We start from the raw sequence: 23329 nt of genomic DNA on the forward strand, positions 1-23329 counted from the left end.
GCTTGAATTCATGATCCTGAGATCACAAGTCATATGCTGTACTGACTGAGCCAGCTGGGTGCCCCAGCATTCCCTATTTAAATATGTGGGAAATTGCAGCTCAGTCGATAGAAGCATAGATTTAGATTCATCTACAGTTTACTGAGGGACTCTCTTTGCCCAGGCCCTGTCCTAGGTGATTTCACATCCTGTCTTATTTACTCATCAAAACTGCATGCACAAGCTTTTATTATTCCTAATATACAGAGTTTGGGCTCTGGCCCAAGTTTCCTTGATCAAAATCTGGTTTTATTTTATAAACTTTGTTGTACTTTCTCATTCACTTCCCCACATCAGGCTCTTTAGATTACCCAGATTAGGTATTATCCTCCCCATTTTGCAGATGAGGAGCCTGAGGCCAGTGGAGCCCAGCAGTGGCTTTGGGTCTCAGCCTCCCCCAGCACCACTACCCTTTTCAGGTGTGTGGCCTGATGGTGGTGTCACCCCCACAGCAGGAAGGGATGCCCTGGTGGAGACAGGCACCTGCCTCAGAGATGGTGCAGCTGGGAGCCTCCAGCAGAACCAAGTGTTTGGGTTCCTAATTCTAGCACGTGCTCTGTCTAGGTGTCTCTCTGTAAACTCTTCTGACTGCTGGCTGCATTTTGCAAGAAGCCTAGAGTTGACTAGCCATAGATAGCTGTTCAGGAGCAGAGGTGCTGTGAATGGATAGTGCTCAGAGGCCATTGATTCTGGAAGTGTAATTTGCTAGACAGTTAATGGATAAAACCTGATGCTGCTAAGTTGATGGTTCCTTTAGTAGGAGCCCTGGGCAGCCTGGCTTTTCAGTGGCACATTTGATCTCTCTGCAAATGACAGGAAGGTTCTTTTTGCTCAGAAGTGCCTTCCTTCCCCTTTTGGGTGCCTCTCATCTCCACGTCAGCCCCTTTCTCCCTAGCAAACCTGATGACACATTTTCTTATAATGTTTCCCGCTTCCTCCCCATCTTTCGTCATCCCTGGCTCCAGACACGTCCTGATGTGCTGAGATGGCAGGGCTGTGGTCAGGGACCCTCTAGCCAGACTGGCCAGCTGGGGTTTCATCACATTGATGTCTAAGTATAAATCCTTCATAGTCACGTTCTCTCTGGCCCTGGCAGGTAATGACAAAGCAGAGAGCTCTTGTCCATGAGGTGGGAAACAAGAGCCTGGCCTCTTGGAAACACAGTAAATAAACATGTCTAGTCATGAAAAAAAGAAAAAAGGTGAGAGTAAAGAGGCCAGTGATGGGGGCAGGGAAGGGTTCCCCCTCTTAGAGAATTTCATCTTTGAGGTCTACAGACCACCTTTGGGGAAGTACCCCTTTGAGAGAAAGTGAATCAGGTCTTTGGAAGTTGACTGACCGAAGAATCTATTTACTTCATGATCCCATTTATATATCTGTCTTTTGATATTCCTACACGTTATGCCTCCAGTGTAGAACGTTTTAACTAAACCTTCCCCATTGTTTAAGAAGAAAAGAGCTAGTGTTCTGAATCATCACTTATTATCTATCATTTATTTATAGATTATTGTTTAAATCAACTTTTTCTAGAAACATTTTTCTTGTCTTTGGTTGCTTTTATTTATGTATTCACTGGACCCCAAAGAGCCCACAGGTGGCAGTTTTCCTCCTATACAGCGATGATAATTTGCAGTGGACATGTGATCAGTTTTACTTGGATGGGGTATCTGTTTTTGGATTTAACCATTTTATAGATCATCCTTGATCTCCCTTCCCTACCAGCCAGTTGGGACCTGGGTCAATGATATTAGAGCCAATAGAGAGGGAGGTTGGGGAAAGAAACCAAGGGGGGGGGGGGGGCAGTGTGTGCCCACTGACTGGATTCGAGGTATCCTGTAGTCAAGGAGAAAAAATTTGGGCATGGGAATTTGCATACTGGTAAGTTCAGGGCTCTGTATTTTATTTTCGTCCTAGCTGGGCTTTCTTCAGGAACAGGGAATGTGAATGCTGTTAGCATTTGCTACACGAGTAATGATTGAATCATTGCCCCCTGCTCTGGCTTCTTCACCTTTTCACCCCAGAGCCATCCCCCCTTTCAAACCCTGGGTTTTCTAGACCCTTTGAGAGAGCCATGTCATTTCATTGAGTGGGGACTACATCTTTGGGTTGAATGTGGGAATCTCATGAGAAGTCCTGGGAGAATGGGTTTTGGACATAAATGCCTCTCACTGTCTCACTTTGGGATTTCTTGATTTGATTTACTGGATAGATAAGCACCATGGGACCTAACTGTTAGTTCTGTAAGCTTCCTATAGCCATCAGCAAATTAGTCCTCCCTATGCCTAATGAGATTAGTGGTGTTAGAGGAGTGTGGTTAGAGGAGGAGAAGCAATTTTCAGAACCTCAGGCCACATCAGGCTCTGAACGAGGAAGGGAATTCAGGAGTATCTAAATGAACTGTCTTGGTCCAGGCTCCCTCCTCCTTCCTTCAAGACTAGCCTCTCTCCTGACTGCAGACCTTAGAAAGTAACTTGACTTTGTTTCTGCAATAAGAAGCCTTTACTGTTTGCATCGATCTCAAGCTAGTTTATAGGAAATCATACTTTATTTTTCCAAAACAGCTCCCGTTAATCTTTCTCCTCCCTCCTTATGCTCAACATCTCCTTTCAGAACCTGAGCTGGCTGGAAGAGAAGGAGAAGGAAGTTGTTAGTGCCTTGCGCTACTTTAAGACTATCGTGGACAAGATGGCTATTGATAAGAAGGTACTGGAGATGCTGCCAGGGTCAGCCAGCAAGGTGCTGGAGGCCATCTTACCCCTGGTGCAGAGCGATCCTCGAATTCAACACAGGTGAGTTGCCCTGAACTCGTTGGCCGTGTCAGAGCAAGAGAGGCCTCTGAGTGTCTTGGTTTGGGAGCATTTCAAAATATGGCTTCTGGGAATAGAGAAGAGCTCTGGGAGGGAAAAGAGCCCTCTCCCTGCCTTTCGCAGCTATGAATGGATGTTCTCCCAAGGTTGATGTCATCGCTCATGAAGCCTTGACACCGATGGAGATCTCTGCCCTTGCTAGGGCTGTAGCCACAGAAGTCTGTGGTTGTTTCTTGGCCTTAGGTCATCGGCAGTAATCAGATTGATTTGGATACATTTCTAGTCCCCTTCCTTACCCATGGCATATAGAGACATTAAGCCCTATTAACACCTAGCCTGGTAGAGACCTTGACTGCATAGCTGATTAGGCCAAAAGAGGTAAAGAAGAATCCCAATAGAGCATGGATTCATGAAACATTTAACTGTGGCAAGCCAGGCTGTCCCAGACAGTGCCCAGAGTCACTGGAAGCCAGGTACGTGGAGTGGAGAATTGCTTTTGTTGCTGGAGTGCACTTTTCCCTTGAAGGTTGGGAGCAACTTGCCCCCATCTCTGTTGTTAAGTACAGAAAGGAAAGGAATATTAAATGTAATCCTAGCAGGCGCTTTTTTCTTTGAGAGGCTGTCAGATGCCTACTGGCTTGGTTTTTCTGGTACCTGCTCAGGATAAATGCATCTCTGTTTTAATGTTCATACAGCCCTGTGAGACTGAGCTTTTATGAACCGCTTTCAGAACTTGGCAGCGAAGTGCATGGTTTTCTTCTTCTAGGAGATAGTGCAAACAGTGTCTTTATTTCTAAGAAGCTCTTTGCCCTGGGCCTTCTGCCCTGGAGTCTCAGCTGACCCTTGTGGATTGTACTCTTTGAGCCAGTTGGTCGTGGAGGATAAAACATTGGTATGGCTTTGCCCCGCTACAGTCTTCACTTCTCTAGGCTGTGCTCCTGGCCCAGAGGAGGAGCCTGAGAGTCCTGTTGTGCCCTACCTAGGTGTCACACACTGAATGATTTGTGTGCTGGTCTCTAGACTGAGGACTGTCTCTCTCTAGTAGTTAACTTCGTGCCCAGCTCATAGAAGGGCCCAGTGCTGTTCTCCTTTGAGGGGATGTGCCCGACGGTGTACTAGGGTCAGATGTGTGGATGGCTTTTGATGCACTGTTCTCCTGCACCTCTACTTGTGTGATGGTCTCTACCACGGAAGAGTTAGGACCTAGTGGAAAATATCACTTCCCCGTGTGTGATAAGGCACTAATTTTATGGTACCAAGTGGCAGCTCTGTTGGGATTTAAGGGAGAGAGTTAGAGGAGAGCTCCATGGTCCAGTTAAACTTCCTGGAGCAGGAGCTTCTGGAGCAGGGCCTGAAGGAAAGGTGAGAATTGGACTGGCCATTGGGGCAGGGGAGGGAACAGGAAAGCAAAGGGCTGGCAGGGCATGGGATGCTCCTGGAGAGCGGGGACACAGCAATCATGCCAGGAGAGTGTGACCACTTTGGGGCATTGACCGAGGGACAGTGGGGAGTCGGAGCTGTGCCCCGCCAGCCTCAGGTCGGGTGCTAGCCTCCCTAGGAGAGTCCAGTGAACAGTGCATGTGTGTGGCTGCTGGGACTGTTGCTCCTGGAGTGTTAGCCCGCAGCTGTGCCTGGGAGGTTCCTTTCTAGCTGCGCCAACACTGGAGGAATGGATCAGCGATAGGACAGTGGTTTGGGGGCATTTTTGGTGTATGGTAATATTTTATAGCTATTTTGTAGTTGACAAAAATGATTTCATGTCTAGAGCATTTTCCTGGAGAGAACCAAACACCTGGATGTGGCTGTAAGGAGCAATGACTCTCTTTTTTCTGGTAGTTCTTTGGCTGATACCACTTCCAGGACTTTTCTTCCTGAAATTCTTGCAAGGTCAACTGATAGTATTTTTCTTGGTCACCCTGACAGCTCTTCCTTGAAGTTTCCTCTTCGATCCCTTCTGTCATCTCGTTCCTCCAATGCAGTTTATAAGCTGGAAAAGTGTCTTCCTGTCTTCTGTGCAGAACTTTCTCTGTGCGGTGTGTCCTAGCTGATGGGCTTTTGGTTGCCCTACCCTAGGGAGCTGGGACAGTGGTGTGCTGGCTTTGGAACAAGCGGCTGCTTTGCTGAGTGTAAGCAGTGTTGGAAGGCACGGAACACCCAGAGACGGTTGAGAACAGAATCCATGCTTGCCTTCAGTATTGATGGCTTCACTGCATTTCAGAAACTGACCAGCCACTAGTCCTGTGGATATTTTCACAGTCCAGAACCCTCCTTCCTTTTTAATGCCTTAGCCCCTGACACAGGAATCTTCTGCTCCCAAGCTAATTCTGTGAAGCGTGGCCACAGTTGCCAGATTCGTCAAGTGCCCTCAGGGAAGCGTTAACCATCTGGTGCAAGTAGAATTTAAGTAGTAGGGAAAAGCATCTCCCCACCTCCTTTTCAGCTAATCCTTGCTCATAGCTCAACACTATGGCACTTTGGCACTTTGGTGGAATCCCTCACGGGCACTCTGGCAGAAGGCAGCCAGTCCTTGTTCACTGAGGCCTCCCCTGGTCCCACCTGGAGGGAAAAGGCAGGGTTGCTTGGGGCGGGGGGGGGGGGGGGGGGGGGGGGGGGGGGTTGCTAGTGGTGCCTTTCCAGCACTTCCAGTCCAGCCTCCAGGGAAGACTGAGGTCCTGTCTCCCTCCAGCAACTCTCCTTCCCAAGGGAGTAGGTCCAATACCCAATACTTATCACTCCTGTCGCTCTCTGAGGCAGCCAAACCCTGGCTCTCCCAGGGCCCCTTTGGTAAATTGTTCTTGTTTCTAATGGGACTCAAGGCGTTGCTTTCATTCTTTGACTGTTCTTTTCTCCTGTTGGAACATGCACAGAGTGGAATGACTGGCTGAATGGAAATTGTAGATGTCCTGGAAAAACTTTTTCCTCCTTACCTGATTTTGACAAACTTCTCACTAGAGCATTGTTTGGTTCAGATTTTTTATTTTAAATAGCTTTGTTTTTAGAACTTTTTTTTTTAAGATTTTATTTATTTGAGAGAGAGAGACCGTGTGCACAAGTAGGGGGAACAGGAGTGGGAGAATCAAGGCTCCCCACTGAGCAGGGAGCCCCACATGAAGCTCGATCCCAGGATGCTGGGATTATGACCTAAACCACGCAGGCACCCGTTTAGAACTTGTTTTAATCATATCTTACAATATTATACTTCTTTCTCAAAATTCTATCTTTGGCCCCTAAATGTCTACCTCACTTTTTTTCTCTACCCACTTTTTGTTTCAGTGGAGGAAGGAGCATCCCCCAACTTTTCCGTATTTTTGCTCTTCCTCTCTTATAATGTATAATATTTAAAATGGAAAAATAATCTTTTCCATAATTTTTAGAAAAAATTATCTCTAGTTATTCAAAACTGTGTAGGAGATCTAAAAAGTCTACGTTTGGGCCTCTCCTCTCTGATCATTGAGGTGTCCAGAAGTTGCTGGGCCTTCTGCTCTGTGTGGGCATCCCAGTGTACAGTGGGCACCTCCCCCTCTCCCCCCAACCAAGCCACAGGCCTCCTCTCCTCTCATCTGTCGTCTTGCCATGCTTTTGAAATGGAGCACTGCTCTGGCATGTCTGCCATGGAGATGGTGCAGAGGATGATGAAGCTGAGCCCATGTTGAAGGAATTCTAGTGAGTTACAGATCTGTTGGAGCTTATGTTTAGAGGCTGTTTCAGTAAAGGATCCTGCTTGCTAAAATCTGCAAACCTGTTGGCTCCTTGTGATACATTTAACATGTTCGTCTGATCAAAATAAGTGTATGGTGGGGATCCCTGGGTGGCGCAGCAGTTTGGTGCCTGCCTTTGGCCCAGGGCCCGATCCTGGAGACCCGGGATCGAATCCCACATCGGGCTCCCAGTGCATGGAGCCTGCTTCTCCCTCTGCCTGTGTCTCTGCCTCTCTCTCTCTCTCTCTCTCTCTCTCTCTCTCTGACTATCATAAATAAATAAAAAATTTAAAAAAAAGTGTATGGTGCTTTAACTAATGATTAGCATGAGGAGGAGGGGAAAATAGGACACTCCTTAACAGAGGCCAGAATCTTGCAAGGGAGGGGTGAAGTTTGAAGAAGTATATAAACTATAGTGATGGAATTTTTATGTTATATTTGGGAAATGAAAAAAAGATTTTATGACACAAATATAAAGCTCTGTACAGCATTTGTTGGATGTAAGGGCATAGGTTCAGGGGGTGGGGAGAGTTTGTTATCAAAAAGGAGGTGTGGCTCTTAGAAAAATTGAGAAACGTGCCCTCATCACCAAGAAACTGGTTCTGTATTAAACAGTTCTGTGTTAAACAGTTGCTGTTTAACGTTCCTAACATTCTCTTCCTCCAGCTCAGCCCTCTCCTCCTGCTATAGCCGAGTGTACCAAAGTCTTGCCAACCTCATCCGTTGGTCTGACCAAGTGATGCTGGAAGGTGTGAACTCAGAAGATAAAGAGACGGTGACAACCGTGAAGGGGGTCATCAAGGCGGTACTGGATGGAGTGAAGGTAGGCTGTAGGCGCTAGGCCTCCCTGCTGAACATCTGTCACATGAGACCTTTCTCCCAAACTGAATGCATTAAAACAACTGTCTTCCAGTATCTCTGGTGGGGGTGTCCTGCTCTGTCCCATAGCCATTTACTTCTCTCTGCTACAAATGGCTCTTACAGCAATAGAAACCTTTGGAGTGCATATCTCCCTAGCTGGAAAAGCTGCCAGAAGCAATCAACATTTATTGAGCATGTATTAAATCTTCAGTAAGTCTTTATATTACAGCGCTGGCTCTGCGTGCTTGCCAGCTAGACAAAATGCAGAGGAAATTGGTTTTGCATTGACTTTTAGCAAAACTCTCAGCAAGTCAGATGCTATCTTTTCAGGTTCTAAGAACTTCTGGGATTCTTGGTAGAAAAGCAGGATTGAGATGAGTAAGAAATGAAACTGGATTTGAAATCCTTGATGCGATCTGTGACTTTACTAGCCAGGGAAGTTGGAAACAGCACAGTGGGAAATTATGAATCATAGTTAAGGTAAGAGGTGAAAGCCATAGAGGGCCTGGAATTGGGGTCCACAAGACAAACTGTAATTGAGACAGTAAGTCCTAGTGGGTGAGGAGCGAGGCAGACTGTAAGCATGAAGTGGATGAGGGTCTTTGGATCAGGATTAGGGCTGTGAGCAGTGGGAAGGAAAGTAGAGACCTGCTGTTTCATGAGGCCATATTATATAGTGGAAAGAGAGAGGACTTAGCCTTGGACTCGGCTGGGTTTGAATCCCAAGTTCACTACTTACTAGTCTGTGAACTTGAGCAATTTACTTAAAGGTTCTGTACCTTAATTAACTCATCTGTAAAATGGGTATAATAATTGTGCCATATACCCTAGGGTTGTGGGAAGTATTAAATTAATTACTACATATAAAGCTTTTATTTATTTATTTATTTATTTATTTATTTATTTATTTATTTATTTATTTATTTTTCATATAAAGCTTTTAGAACAATGCCTGGCCCATACTAAGCACTCAGACTTTAGCTGCTTTTTTTTTTTTTTTTTAAACTAATTTTGTGGTGCTAGGTGTGTGCTTTAGAAGCTAATCTCTTGGCTTGAGGGAATTAAAAAAAAACAAAAAGCTGTGTCATCCTCCTTCCTACACTCCTCAGTCCAAAACTGTAGCTGAGGTATTTTAAAGAATTCCTTCTCTACTCATCCATTCTGGCAGATTCCTACAAGCTGCCTCCTTAGATTGACATCCCCCAGAAGTTCTGAGGGAAGGCTAAGAAAGCATTGCTTAACGTTACGAATTGCTCTAGAATGAATTGTGTTGATTGGGGAAGTCCTTGTGGCTGCCTGCTTGCAGCACCATGTAAGTAGCCGCCGTGTCTGCTGGAGCCATCATGGAGTTCATTTAGAGGGAGGCTTGGCTGGGTGGCACCAAGTGCCACCTCTGATGGCTCCAGGTTTTCTTTGTCCCCCAGAGTGTATTAAGTCCTAAGCCATCTGTTTTGGCCAGTGAGACTTAAGCCTTGAGTGGCTGTCGTGCAAGACCTTATGTCACTTCCCAGATTTTGGAGTGGTCCTACACATTATCCCATTTGATCTTCCCTGCAGCTCTTCGAGGTTGACAGGGCAGAATGAGACGTGACCTGAGTCACACTTCATCAGCAGAGTGTGTAGAGTCCTGGCTCACTCACCCCTGACTCTTCCTGTCCAGGCTTCTGGAAATGCTGTTATTGAAAATTGTTATTCTGCAGGTGACATTGTTCAGATTTCCTTCTGCCAAATTATATTGAGATGTTCTAAACAAGTTAGAATGCCCAAAACAGGGCCAGCCTGGGTGGCCCAGAGGTTTAGCGCCACCTTCAGCCCAGGACCTGATCCTGGAGTCCCGGAATCAAGTCCCACATTGGGCTCCCCGCATGGAGCCTGCTTCTCCCTCTGCCTGTGTCTCTGCCTCTCTCTCTCTCTCTCTCTTACTCTCTCTCTCTCTCTCTCTGTGTGTGTATGTCTCTCATGAATAAATAAATAAAATCATTTAAAAAAAATGCCCAAAACAGATGAGATGGAGTTTCTATGTATAGAGCTTTGTCACGTTCCCAAGTCAGTTTCCATTATGGAATCATTAAAGTGCCAGAGTATCTGTTAAAAGCAATGTCTAAAGAAAACATTTCTCTGATTTTTCAAACTGACCAGTGAGAGAGAGAGGGAGAGAGAGAAGCTGACAGATTATGAACCCGTCAGTGTCTGGAAACAAGTAACTTTAATGCAATTGTTTTTAAAATACTTCACCCAGGATGAAGACTCTCTAGGTGATGAGCTCTGTGAATGCAGTTCCATTTCATTTACTCAAGAAGCATTTATTGAGAACTGCCTATGTGCCAGGCAGTGTGATGGCGTTGGGAATGTTGTGATAAAGCTGGCATAGTCCCTGACCTGATGCAGCTTAGAATCTAAAGAGGGAAAAGGATGACAGAGTTTGTAATCTCTAATTATAACTCGGATGAGTGTTACAAAAGAAAAATGGCACATGGTCTTGTCTGTTTGGGTGACCTTCCTTTTTCAGGGTGGTCAGAGACTCTTCTCTGAGGGAGAGACAGGCTAAAGCCAGAGAGGTGTGCAGGAGTTGGCCTGTTCCTGAGAGCTTGTAATAGTTGGAATCAGTCCAGACACTGTAGGTTGGTGCATGTCCTTGGGACCTTGTAGTAACAGTAGCTAACATCTCTTCCCTCCTCATGCTCATAACAACTCTGAATGTGATGTGATTGCCCTCTCAGTTATGGGAAGAGACTCCAGCAGATGTTGGTCAGTGGCAAGGTCTTACCTCACCCCTGAGCCTGCTGGACCCCAGGCCCTGTGCCCTCCCCATCACCCTCAGCTGCCTCCCATGAGAGGGGCCAACTATGTTCCTGCTCCCCACGCCAGCTGGCCTCTAGCTTCTCTCCCTGTCCCCATCAGGCTTAGGTCACCTTATGAGCCTGTGTCCTACTGCTGTGAGAGCCCCAGTTGGCTGGGAGGGAGGGGACCGTGCAGATATAAAATTGATTTGTTAGGGTGTCGTCATCCCACTTGTAGGAGAAATGCTGGCACATTCCTTTAAACTGAGTCACCGTCTATCAAGTAACTCACTCAATTGTTAAATGGAATTCTTTTTTTGAAAGGTTGAAGAAGCATTTTAAAACAGGATTACTTTGTTTATTACCATTTATTATTTAAAGCCCTGCATAAATGTCATTTGTTAGCTCTGTAACCTTTGGCAAGTTACTTCTGTGAGTTTCAAGTAGGTTTTAAAATATTTACCCTGAAGAACTGAAGAAAGATTAAGTAAGGTGATGTATAATAAGTACCTGGCAAGTGCTGGGTGCCCAGTAAACTGGGTAAGTACTATTAACCATAGAAATGCTAATACCCAGGAAGACTCAGCTCGCATTTACCAATTCTTGACAGTAGTTGTGGCTCTTCTCCACGCATCGTCAAAAGACAGACCTGTTATTATCTGATCTGGCCCAGGCAGGTACTCTGCTCACAGGGCCCAAGGCTCAGAGAGTATGATGACTCCTCAAGGAAAGAATGTGAAGGCCCTAACACATGGCTGTTGGGAACCTAGCCCCTCGAGCTCCAGCAGGTGACCTGGGTTGTCCTTTTGAAACCAGCACCCCAGCTCTCCCTATCTGTGCCATCTAAAAGTCAGTTTCTCTTCTCAGATGCACAGTCTCTTACTTACTTCCCTGGCTCCGCTTCGCCCTCTTTGCAGACTTCCCAGGGATGTTGGTTCTCAGAGCCTCTTCCCCTGACCTCTAGCCCCCCAACCCCCACCCCACACTATTCACACTCACACGTTTATTTTGTTAACCTTTTCAGGGTTCCTGGGCTCAGTCCATTAAGTGTCTACTTTTGGCTCAGGTCATGATCCCAGTGTCCTAGGATCAAGCCCCACATCAGGCTCCTTACTCAGTGGGGAACCTGCTTCTCCCTCTCCCTCTGCTCCTCCCCCCTGCTTGTGCGCTCTCTCTCTCTCTCTCTCTCTCCTTTCTCTCTCAAATAAATAAACAAAATTTTAAAAAACAAGAAAACTTCTCATGCTCACAGCCTTGGAGGAAAATTTAGAATACCTGCAGTTCTGTCATTTAACCATCACCACCCAAAATTGGACTTGGTACCATGCCAGACTCCCCTCATATATGTTAACCAAAAAAATAAAACAGCCAGTTATTGTGCCAGAAGAATGGGTTTATTCAGGAATAGCAGAGAATTACAATTTGGGACATGCAAGCCATAGCAAAACCACAGACAAGTCCAACAAAGAAAGGAGAGCATTATTTTATGGAGAAGGAAGATGTTGGGAGGGGCTGTCCTGAACAGAAGGCCACTGGAGAAAAGCAAGAGCTCAGGGCGAGGGTGGTTCCTTACTGGCAGAGTTGCTGGGGTAGCAGATTCCTCGTAGGAGATGCAGCATCTGTTGGGTCTGTAGTCATGATTCCCTCCTGTTATGGGTACCTCTGCTGGGGTCTGTGAGTGATGATTCTTCCTGGAATTGATAACAGTGGTGTGGTTCCCCTTTCTAGCCTCCTAGCTCCACATTAGTGAGGTTTCCCTTTATCAGTTTCACTTACAACAGGAATATTTTGAAAGAAATATTTTTCTGACTGTATCGGTTAGGATTAGCTTTGGCTGCAAGACAATCCAAAATAATACTGGTTTTTAAAAGATAAAACTTTATTTCTCCGTTGGCTACAAGAAGTTAACAGATGGGCAGTCTGAGGCTAATGATGTCTTCACACAATGGTCAGGCATGCGATCTTCTCCTCCCTTGCTTTCCTGCCATCCTTAACATATGGATTCCACCTCCTGGTCCTGAGTGATTGCTTGGTCTCCATCCGTCGTGTCTACATTCCAGCCAGCGAGGAGAAGGAGAGAGTAAGAAGGTGTGCCTTCTCCATTTAAGGATGCCTCCTCAAAGGCCTCACAAAATTCACTCACATTTTATCGACCAGAACTTGGTCACATGCCCAGCTGAAATTTTGTCAATAAGGTAGAACATGTAGTATGGGCAACAAGCTGTCCCTGGCACACTGACATCTCAAATGAGCCATCTCTTTTATTCCTCATTCGGCTGCTCTTTAAAATCTTTGATGAAAAATGTCAAACGTTTGCAAGAAGAAAACAATATCATGAAGCCTCATCAACATAACTTCCACAGTTGTCCTCACTGCCGGTCATGCTTCTTTTCCTTTAGTACCTCTTCGGACTCCCCTGGATCATCAGAAGTAAATCCCAGACATCTGTCCTTGTTTTTGGGTTTTTTTTTTTTGTGTGTGTGTGTGTGTGTGTGTGTGTGTGTTTTTAAGATTTTATATATTTATTCATGAGAGAGAGAGAGGCAGAGACACAGGCAGAGGGAGAAGCAGGCTCCATGCAGGGAGCCTGACATGGGACTTGATCACGCCCTGGGTTGAAGGCAACACTAAACTGCTGAGCCACCTGGGCCGCTCGGGCTGCTCGACATCTGTCCTTTGATCTGTAAATGCCCTAGTGCATAGCTCTAGGACAAAGCAGACTTTTTCTGTGAAAGTCCAGGTAGGAACTATTTGAAACCTCTTAGGCTACATGTGATTTCTGCCACATATTGGTCTCTGTTGCATATTCTTGTTGTTTGATTAGTATAATTTTTTAAAAGGAATCTATTTGAGAGAGAGAAAGAGAGAGAGAAAGCGAGCATGAGCAGGGGGGTAAGAATGAGGGAGCAGAGGGAGAGGGCCGGAAGCAGACTCGCTGTCCAGTGCAGAGCCTCATGTAGGGGCTTGATCCAGGACCCTGAGATCATGACCTGAGCCGAAATCAAAAGCCCGACACTTAACCAACCAAGGCACCCAGGTGCCCCCTTACTTAATAAAGCATTCTTACCCTGAGGGCCTTACAGACAGCAGACCCTGAGCTGGACCTGGCCTACATGCAGGATGTGGTTTTCTACATTATTCATTAATATGTACCTAATGTTCCCTTTTCTCTGTGTTTTTGTCCTTACAACTTACTTGTTTTTTCAGAAGGGATTACCACTGCTGAAAGTCTCCCACATTCTGGATTTTGCTGATTGCATCTGTGCAGTGTTGTTTAGCGTGTTCCTCTGTCCCTTGAATTTCCTGTAAAACCAGAGACTGAATCAGATGCAGGTTTTCATATTTTGAATACTTCCTAGGTGCTACCCTGCACCTTCATCAAGAGGCATCTTTCCATTTTTGATGTTAGTAGTCACTGATGATTATTGCATAGGTCTATTCATTACTTAGCTGGGATACACTTAAATGGCTAACTTCCTATGTCAATTTATGGTTATCCTGAGTTATAATGCTCGGAGAAAAGACAGGATCAGTGCTTCATTCCTTCCCTTATTGACCAGTTATTGAAATAATGTTTGCTGGCATCCTTTAATGTGATCAGTGAATTGAGCTTTTTTCTGATAGTATTTTGAACTCATGGATGGAGTCAGGCCAGCCAGGCTCTAGTACACTCAGGTTGTCACTCTTTCTCATACCCAGACCCCATCCTGGGCCACTGACAACTTCTTCAGGCTATTTCCTGAGTTCATTGTGACATGACCCTTGAGGTCTTTGATAGTTTTCTTACTTTTTAGTATGAAAAGATAATTCCAAGCTCATCTGATACTTATTTTGTTTGGGTGTGGTGGTGGTAGTGGTGGTAAACAGCTTTATTGAGATACAATTCCCATACTGTAGATTTCACTCACTTACCCTATACAATATAGTGATTTTATTTTATTTTTTTTAGTGATTTTATTTTTAATATATCCACAGATTATACCGACACCACTGTCAATTTTCGAACATTTTCATCACCTCAGGAAGTAACCTCATGGGATCCCTGGGTGGCGCAGCGGTTTAGCGCCTGCCTTTGGCCCAGGGCGTGATCCTGGAGACCCTGGATCGAATCCCACGTCGGGCTCCCGGTGCATGGAGCCTGCTTCTCCGTCTGCCTGTGTCTCTGCCTCTCTCTCTCTCTCTGTGACTATCATAAAAAAAAAAAAAAAAAAAAGGAGGTAACTTCATATCCTTTATGTTTTTCCCATACCTCCTCTCCATGTCTTTCCATCCCCCCAGCCTTAGGCCGACACTGATCTACTTGCTGTCTCTATAGATTTGCCTGTTCTGGACATTTCACATAAATGGAATCATATACTCTGTGGCCTTTTGTGACCAGCTCCTGTTGTCAGCATAATGGCTTCTGAGTTATCCGTGTTAGAGCATGTATCAGTACATGCTTTTCTTTTTATTGCCAAATAATATTCCATCATGTGGATATACCACATACTGTTTTTTCATGGACATTTGGACGTCTGAGTTGTTTCCACCTTTTGGCAGTTACGAGTAATGCTGCCCTCAGCACTCCTGTACATGTTTTTATGTGGACGTATATTTTCCTGGGAGTGCAGTTGCTGGGTCATACAGTAACTCTACGTTTGATCTTGTATTTTCTAAAGCAGCTGCATCATCTTACGTCCCCATCAGCAGTGTCTGTGGGTTCCAGCTGCCCCAGCTTCTCCACATCCTCGCTGCTCCCACTTGTCACTTTTTTTTTTTTTCCACTTGTCACTTTAATACAGCCGTCTCAGTGGGCATGCAGTGGGATCTCATGGTGGTTTTGATCTGCACTTCCCTGAGGGCTAGTGATGTCAAGTCTCTTTTCATGTACTTATTGACTGTTTATATATCTCTTTGGAGAAATATCTGTTTGAATCCTTTGCCTAGTTTTTAATTGAGTTGTCTTTTTATTTTTGAGTTTTAAGTCCTCTTATCCATTTTTTTACCACAGAACTAGAACCAGCCATTCCTTGAAGGAGCTCTGATTCCCTTTGCTGGTAAATGGCATTTAGAGACCATACCGAGGGTTCACATTCTCATTGCTACTGTTTGGTCATACAAAACACTTCTGGAGTTTTTACTAGTACTTCCAACTCACATTCAAGACCACCAGGGTTTTCACTTAACCTCATCAAACTCGCGTCTTAATTTTCTTCCTCCCACACTGAATTTGAGGTCTCCTCTGGCTGCCTTGTCTTTAAACCGTTTGAGGAATGCCAGGCAGTGCCCTGAGGCTGGACCAAACCTCTGCGAGCTGGCTTCAGGAGTCACTTACCACCCAACCCGCTTGTGCACCTGGCCTGCTGAGCATTGCCTATTCTTGGCTGCACGGGAGGAGGAGGACACTTGCTCTGCTCTGTTGCTGCCTCATACCGTTCATGCTTTAGATGTGAGTAGGAAGGTCCCTATTTGTCACCCTTGTGATTTCACTCTGCTGCCTCAGTACAGGAAGGTCCCCAGTGGCAGCGCACAGTCAGTGTTAGTGAAGAACCTGTCTGCAAACAGCTGATCGTTAGAGGTGCTGTGTCGTAGCCCCTCTTTCAGGCCCAGAATGTGACAGGGGGTCGAGTGAGGCAGGAGCAGGCACGGCAGGCTGATGGCTATAGAACAGGAGATTTTTCCGTCACGGTGTATGAGCCCCTGGAGGGCATCAGCCGCAGTGTGGTGTCCTCATGGTGGGGACAGCATGGCAGTGAGCCTTATGATGTGAGTGTTGCCCACAGACACACCCATAAGGAGCTCTTCCTCCTGCAGCCCACGTCTTCTGTGTCAGGCAGGAACTTCGTCTCGGTGCCAAGGAGAAGACGGGAGCAGATGGGGCTGTCTCTCCCTTACTCGAGTGCCATGGCTTGTATTCTGAATTGTTGAAGGTCACTTAAGATGGAAACAGCTCTGTGAGCATTTTCAGGATGAAGAAGTATGATGCACTTAGAAAGATACGTTTCCAAATACCTTTTGGCTTTTGAAAACTGCTCATCAGTGAACTGGTAGCTGTCTGGTTTGCAATTGCCAGCTGTGCACACATAGTCTGGTACTGTCTCTCTGGGTCTTTTCAAACCCATGCCTCAGGAGGATTCAGAATCTGACATCCCTCAGAAATTCTGCCTTTAGTAGGAGGAGCTGGGCGCTTGCCATATTATAAATGGTCCGCTTTGAATGAGATGAGGGTTGTTGGCACACTGTGTGCCAGGTATGTGCACCTTCTTAGGATTCTCATCTGTCTTAGGGTTCTCATCCAGAAGGTGGAGGGGGTGGTAAAGCTGCCTGCCCCCTTTACACCCACTACAAACCAAGGCCAGCACACCATGGAAGGGAGAGTTACTGCAGTCGTGTCATTGTTTTGGAATTCAAAATACACTCGCATATATGTGCCTGCTATTCCGTGACTCTTGTGCCATTGCTCAGTAGTTGAGTTCACACAGCTGCCTCCCCAGAAAGATGACGTTCTAATTATAATTGCTCGTGAATCAATGAAGAATTAGTGGAATTTTTCTCGTACGTCAGCAGATCCAAGTATGCAAGCCTCTATTCTTTCACCCTGTGTGTAGAAAAGAGTGAGCATGGATGTGCAGCTTCCAGGACACCCTGGTCTGGCCCTCTGACCCCTCTGATACTGTGATGCTCTTCCCTACAGCCTCTTACAGGCTTCTTCTCCCCTCCCACTATGTGCTGTTTCTCCTCATCATGTCGTCTGTCTCTTATTTTTCTGTCATGTCCTATCCGTAATCACCAGCTAGGCAGCTAGTCTTTATCTGTGAGATATTATTTGACTTTACGTTGTGGTAACACATTGTGGTAACAGGAACATATGAACATTCTCCTTTTTTCCTCTAGTACTTGGCTCTCAGAGGTCTTCTCCATAATTCTCTAGGAATAGGCATTGGCTGTCACGGGGTGGGGTGGTGCTGATTCCAGCTGTACTGTGTATCCCTTTGGTTGTATTTTTTTAATTAGCATCTCAGAAGTAATGTTCATTGTAGAAAGTGTACAAAATGCAAAGAAACAAAAAACAAGAAAATAAGTGGTGTTTTATAGGCATACTTTTCTTCTAGAAATGTATTCTTGCTTCTGTTTTATTTCCAAAACATACTGTATACACACATATACATGTGCGTGCGCATGCGCCAGTGTGCCACCTGAGGCTATGTTTCCACTTAACATTGTATTGTGTTGTCTTTCCATGCTGTCTTATATTCTCGTGAGTTTGTTTTTTATTGGCAATGTAATGGTCTGTTTGGTTCTATCATAATTTACATAATCAGTTCCTAGCATTAACTGTTGAATTATTGAGTATCAAGTAGTCTGATATTATCTATTACATATAGTGCTGTGATGACCATCCTTTGCGGCTTATTTTTTGCATACCTCTATGACATTCTCTATGACATATTATAAAAAGGCATATTTAATTTGGACACATACTGACAAATCATCCTCTAAAAAGGCTGTTGAAAGCATTACTCTCACCCACCATGTCTGGAAGGTTCGGTCTCATCACCATCAAAGCTGGAATCTCTGATGATTACTGAGCACTGGTGTGTACATTTGTGAGTTTCCTCTCTCATATTTTGGTATGTTCAGCCTTTTCCTCATTTTTGTGTTTCCGAAAGAATCCTTGCTCTAGGGAGGATATTAACTCTGCCTTAGCACATATGTTGTGATTCCTGCGTGTGGCATTTTGAGTGTGAAGAACCTTTGCAGTCTGATTTAGGGACATGTTGCTGTTGCCCTCTTACACCCATTGCTGCCTCCTCTGTAACTTCAGAAATAGATACTCATGCTGGAAGCTCCACCGCCACCTGCAACATAAGTAGGTCTTACCCAGATGTCCATCAACAGGAGAATGGATAAAGAAGTGGAGGTTTATCCATGGCTGGGAATACAACTCAGCAATGAAAAGGAACCAGCTAACCAGCTACTTGTGCCCTGCTGAGCAAAAGAAGATGAACAGAATAGTGACAGAGTAGGGCCGCAGAGGTTAGGGAAAGCGAGGTGGGGCTCGTAATGGGTGCAGATTCTTCTGTAGACAATGTGAAGTCATAAAAGCAGCTGTGCTGGTGGTAGCTCATTTCTGTGAGCAAAAAAAACCATCAGGTTGTCTGCAGTCAGTCAGTGGCTGAATTTATGGCCTGTGAATCAGATATCCATATAGCTCTTCAGAGAAAGATGGACGCAGATAAGGACATACTGCAATGGTCCCATTTCTATCAAGTTCTAGGCAAAAGTAATCTAAGAAATAGAAGTGAAACAGTACTGGGGTGGGGCAGATGGACCAGAGAGAGCAGTGGAAATGCTCAGTGTTCTGAGTGGTGCATACATGGGGATTTGTGATCACAAGAACCCATCAAACGGGTAAAATGCATTCTAATTGCGGGTTGGGGGGCGTGAGGACAAGTAGGTCCTGATCTTTTTTTTTTTTTTTTTTTTTTCTATTTTAAAAAATGTTTTTTCCAAAGTCCTGTCTCTGCTGGGTGATATACCGTTAACTTTCTGTCCCTTGACAAAGATGCCAACCAGTCATCTCTGTATACCAGCTGCTACCACACCCAGCACCAGCTCACTTTGGGAAACCACCTTCCCCTCACCAGAGGTTTGCTCATTAACATAGGCAGCATCCTGCATGTTGTATAATGCAATGGCTTTTAAGAACTAAAGATTAGTTCTTTGCCCCCCACAAGCTGACTGGGAATCAGATCTACTGGACTTTAATTTGTGTACTAAATTTAGTCATTTTGAGACCATGGGGTTTGTCATTTCCCCCTTCCAAGAGGAAGTGCCATTATGCATTTGAAACTTCTCTACATGTTACGAAGGTATTTTTGGAGGTTGGGGACATTTTGGAGAGTCATGCAGATTATCTAAGTCAAATAATACTGCATTTCTGGCGTGTGGGAAATCTGTAGGCACAAAAGACTAAGTACTGGAGGACAAACGAGTAACCTGCCTTGTGGTAAATACCAAGCAGCGAGGAGCTTTCTTAGCACCTCATGCTTCTCTCTTGTTATGGGGTCTAGGAGCTGGTCAGACTTACCATCGAGAAACAGGGGCATCCATCTCCAACCAGCCCAGTGAAACCCAGTTCCCCAGCCTGCAAACCGGACGGGTGAGTTCTGACTAAACCCTCCAGTCACTGTGGTCACCTTGGGTCTACACTTAAGAAAGAATGGGAGCTAAAGTAGGTAGGCTATTTTGAGGCATGTGTTCTTTTTCAGTGACTTGTGGGTGAGCACCTGTATTACTGTAAAATGTGTACAGCTCAAACACGTTTTTAAGTAGTGCCCGATCTCAAGGTTAACTTATAGTCAGTGGGGCTCTTTCTCTGGATACCATGTGAGTGTGCACGTGACCACACCTGTACTTTTCCAGAGCAGCTTCCTTTCATGATTGGAAAGAACTTTGAAGGCCTGGGTTTTGGGGATTTGGCTTGAGAGCTTTTAGCTTTGTCAAGAAAATAAACTGAGGGCAATGTGGACAGTTTTTAAGGCCTTGCAACAAGTACTACTACAAGCCCCTAGAAAAAATATAAAACATAAATTTGGAGCCTTTGGAGAGCCTTTAGACCATGGAGTCTGAGGCTTCCTCTTACAGACAAGGAAACTGAGATGCAGTCAGGAGGACTTCGCCAGGCTCCTGCTATGTGTTGGTGATCCACCCAGACTCAAAACCGATCTCTGCTGTGGAGCTCCAGACACAGTGTCCAGGGCTCCTGCCCCTCGGCCCGGTGCCCCCCATTATTTCCATGCTCAGGTCCCATTCCACCCCGCCCAGGACCTCTGTGTGCTCTGTAACCTTCTGTAATCCAAGTTCTTCTCATTCTCCAGCCAGTCTGAGCTCCCCCTCACAGATCGCGAGGTGGAGATTCTCAACAAGACAACTGGTATGTCCCAGTCGGCCGAGCTACTCCCAGACTCAACAGATGAGGAGATTGCGCCCCCTAAGCCCCCCTTACCTGGCATTCGGGTGGTTGATAACAGGTAATTGTTTTTCTTGCACCTTCTTCTACTTATGATATAATCTAATGAAAGAATAGGTAGATGAACAAAATGAAGACAGTGCCATTAGGTCAAGAACTTGGAACCAGCCCTTTGCTCTTTGGAAGCCTTAGAATCTTGATCTTTCTTGGGAAGGGCATCTGTGGAGGATGTGAGCCCAGCCCAAGTACCTTCCCTTGCTACACACTCCAAGAACTCACCTTGGAGTGCCTTATAGTCTTAGTACAATTGATTAAAGAAGGATAAGAAGGGATTTTTCTGATTTTTGGTTTTTTGGCATTGATAGGATTTACTTGGGCAGTGATGGTGTGGGACAAGAGTTGAAAGTGTGAAAAGTAGGTGTAATGTGTCTGATAATGAAAGAATCCCACATTCTATACCCTAATGTCTTTTTAAAGAGCTTTTGGGTTATTCGGTTTGATAGAATTTCTTGGTCTATTTCAGTCCTCCACCAGCATTGCCACCGAAGAAAAGACAGTCAGCTCCATCCCCGACCCGAGTGGCTGTTGTTGCCCCCATGAGTCGAGCCACCAGTGGCTCCAGTTTGCCTGTTGGAATTAATAGGCAGGTAATGTAGCCCCATCTGGCAAGGCAGAGGAAGGCTTTGGGTTTGGGAACTTTAATCCTGAAGCTAAAAGAAACCCAGTGGTCTTCAGCTCCTAGCACTGAGAGGATCATTCCTTCTCTTGACAGGACTACAGGACCTGGTAGAAATTCCCACATGGCCGGGGGTGTGGGGGGGTGGGGGGAGGAATGGAGAGACTGGAGCTGAGGAGTGTCTCCTGAGGACATCTGAGCCTGGCCCCAGGGCCCTCGCTTGCCACACAGTCCCAGCACTCGTAAAAGCTTCTTTCTCAGAAGTCACAGACATAGGTTTTTATTGCTTACATCAAAGACAGGCTTTCCAACCGGGTTTCTGAGTTTGGCAGTCTCCTTCCCTAAGTAAACGTACTGATTTCTCTCCCCTGGACTCTGCCACCATTTCTCAGAAGTGACTTGGGCTTTTTATTTTTCCACATGAGGATTTTGATGTGGACTGTTACACACAGAGGCGACTCTCAGGAGGCAGCCACTCATACGGCGGAGAGTCGCCCCGTCTGTCTCCCTGCAGCAGCATAGGCAAGCTCAGCAAGTCAGATGAGCAGCTGTCCTCTCTGGACAGGGACAGCGGCCAGTGCTCCCGGAACACAAGCTGTGAAACACTAGGTGAGCCCCAGGCATCTTGGTCATTCTTCCTGTTTCATCATCTTTTGGTGGCTGCTCTGGGGTCACACGGCCCTAGCCAAGTCGTTCAGAACCTGTTTTCTCATCTGCAGAGTGAGGGTACCAATATCCATCTCTCTCAAGGAGGTTGAAAGTTTGGATGAAATCACATAGGAGATCCTCAGATGGTAGCCGTTATTATGGTTAATCTGTCAGTGTACCATCTGACTCCCTTTGCCAGCATTAAGAACCATCTGTTCAGAGCTGTAGATGAAGGGGAGAGCCCTTGACAACTTTTGACAGAGGGTGAAGTCAAGTGACCAGCACATGCCGACCTCCTGGTTGGTGCAGAGCATGTGCCGTGGGGGCCGGAGGAAAGTCTAAAAGGCAGCTTGGGAGGAGATTTCAAGAGCGTTAAACTGCTCATGTCCCATTAGCTGGACATTTCACTTTGAGAATTTATTGTAACATGATCAGAGATTTATAGCAAGATTTCTATCCAAGGACATTAATCTCAGCATCACTGGGAGTACTGGTAAACTGGAAGCTAACGACTCAGCGGTAGGAAATCTGATGAGTTGTCATATATCCACTTGGTAGAATAAATATGTAGCTCTGAAAAATCAGTGACAATACACTAGATAAAATCTAAGACCATGGACATCACAGTTTCTCAGTTGGATTTAAAAAACAAAAAAATCCTAGGGGGGAAAAAAAGACTTTTAAGGAAATCCATCAAAATGTAAACAGAGGGCAGCCCGGGTGGCTCAGCGGTTTAGCACCGCCTTCAGCCCAGGGCATGATCCTGGAGACCCAGGTTTGGATCCCATGTCAGGCTCCCTGTGTGGAGTCTGCTTCTCCCTCTGCCTGTGTCTCTGCCTCTCTCTGTCTCTCTGTACCTCTCATGAATAAATAAATAAAATCTTTTTTTTAAAAAAAAAAGTAAACAGATACTTAAATTACAGGACTGTGGATGATTTTTATTTTCCTGATATGGGTTTTTTTGGCCATATTTTCTACAGTGGTCACACATATTTCTTTTCTCTAAAATAAGAAATTAGGAAAATACAAAGAACAGGCTAGCAAACAGCCATTTTCCCACCTGCTTTTACTTTTTCAGAGGGAGAAGAATGGGCAATGTAAAATAAAGCATAGAGATGAGATGGGAATTATGTTTGCATTGCACACGAGTAAAAGGGATTAGGAAGAGCAGAGAGTTGGATGGTTTCTTTCTGCAGGGCCTTGTGGCTAATGGGTATGTTTCTCCTGTTGTGAACACAGATCATTATGATCCTGACTACGAATTCCTTCAGCAAGACCTCTCTAATGCAGACCAGATACCTCAGCAAGTGGCCTGTAACCTTAGCCCATTGCCAGAGTCCTTGGGAGAGTCTGGGTCTCCATTTCTTGGCCATCCTTTCCAGTTGCCTCCAGCGCCTGGCAGCTGTCCCCAGCCAGAGGGGCCCTTGGCCCCAGGACAGCAGATAGACATGCCACCTGCTCTCCCTGAGAAGAAGCGCAGGAGTGCGGCCTCCCAGACCACGGACAGCTCTGGCTGCAGGATGTCCTACGAGCGGCACCCCTCACAATATGACAACATCTCAGAAGATGACCTGCAGAACCCAGCCTCCGTCCCGTCCGTCCCCTTCACGCCCTTTGCTGCTATTCTCCCCTTTCAGCAAGGAGGGTCCTCAGCCTCTGTCGAATTTGTGGGTGATTTCACTGTTCCTGAATCAACAACGGGTGACCCAGAAAAACCACCTCCTCTACCAGAGAAGAAAAACAAACACAGTAAGCTTTTGTCGAGCTGTTGTCAGGAAGCATACTTTGTAACCTAAAATGGTATTGCGTTTTATCTGAGCATTAGGCCGGAATCAAACCAGTGGCCTCGTAATTTCATAAAAGATGGG

The 23329-nt window shown here is 45.6% G+C and overlaps 1 protein-coding gene across 25 annotated transcripts in view; it reads left to right on the plus strand.

Annotated features, from left to right (window-relative positions):
- The window catches only part of RAPGEF1 (Rap guanine nucleotide exchange factor 1), a 139383-nt gene that overhangs the window by 71899 nt on the left and 44155 nt on the right, over positions 1-23329 (plus strand). For all 25 annotated transcript variants that reach the window (XM_072748305.1, XM_072748299.1, XM_072748308.1 and 22 more), the window contains 7 exons: positions 2650-2828; positions 7211-7367; positions 19239-19327; positions 20046-20198; positions 20661-20784; positions 21239-21422; positions 22701-23210. In XM_072748305.1, coding sequence (XP_072604406.1) covers positions 2650-2828; positions 7211-7367; positions 19239-19327; positions 20046-20198; positions 20661-20784; positions 21239-21422; positions 22701-23210 — 1396 coding nt within the window. The remainder of the gene's footprint in view (positions 1-2649; positions 2829-7210; positions 7368-19238; positions 19328-20045; positions 20199-20660; positions 20785-21238; positions 21423-22700; positions 23211-23329) is intronic.

This window comes from Vulpes vulpes, chromosome 2 (genome assembly GCF_048418805.1).
Source record: "Vulpes vulpes isolate BD-2025 chromosome 2, VulVul3, whole genome shotgun sequence".
NCBI lineage: Eukaryota > Metazoa > Chordata > Mammalia > Carnivora > Canidae > Vulpes > Vulpes vulpes.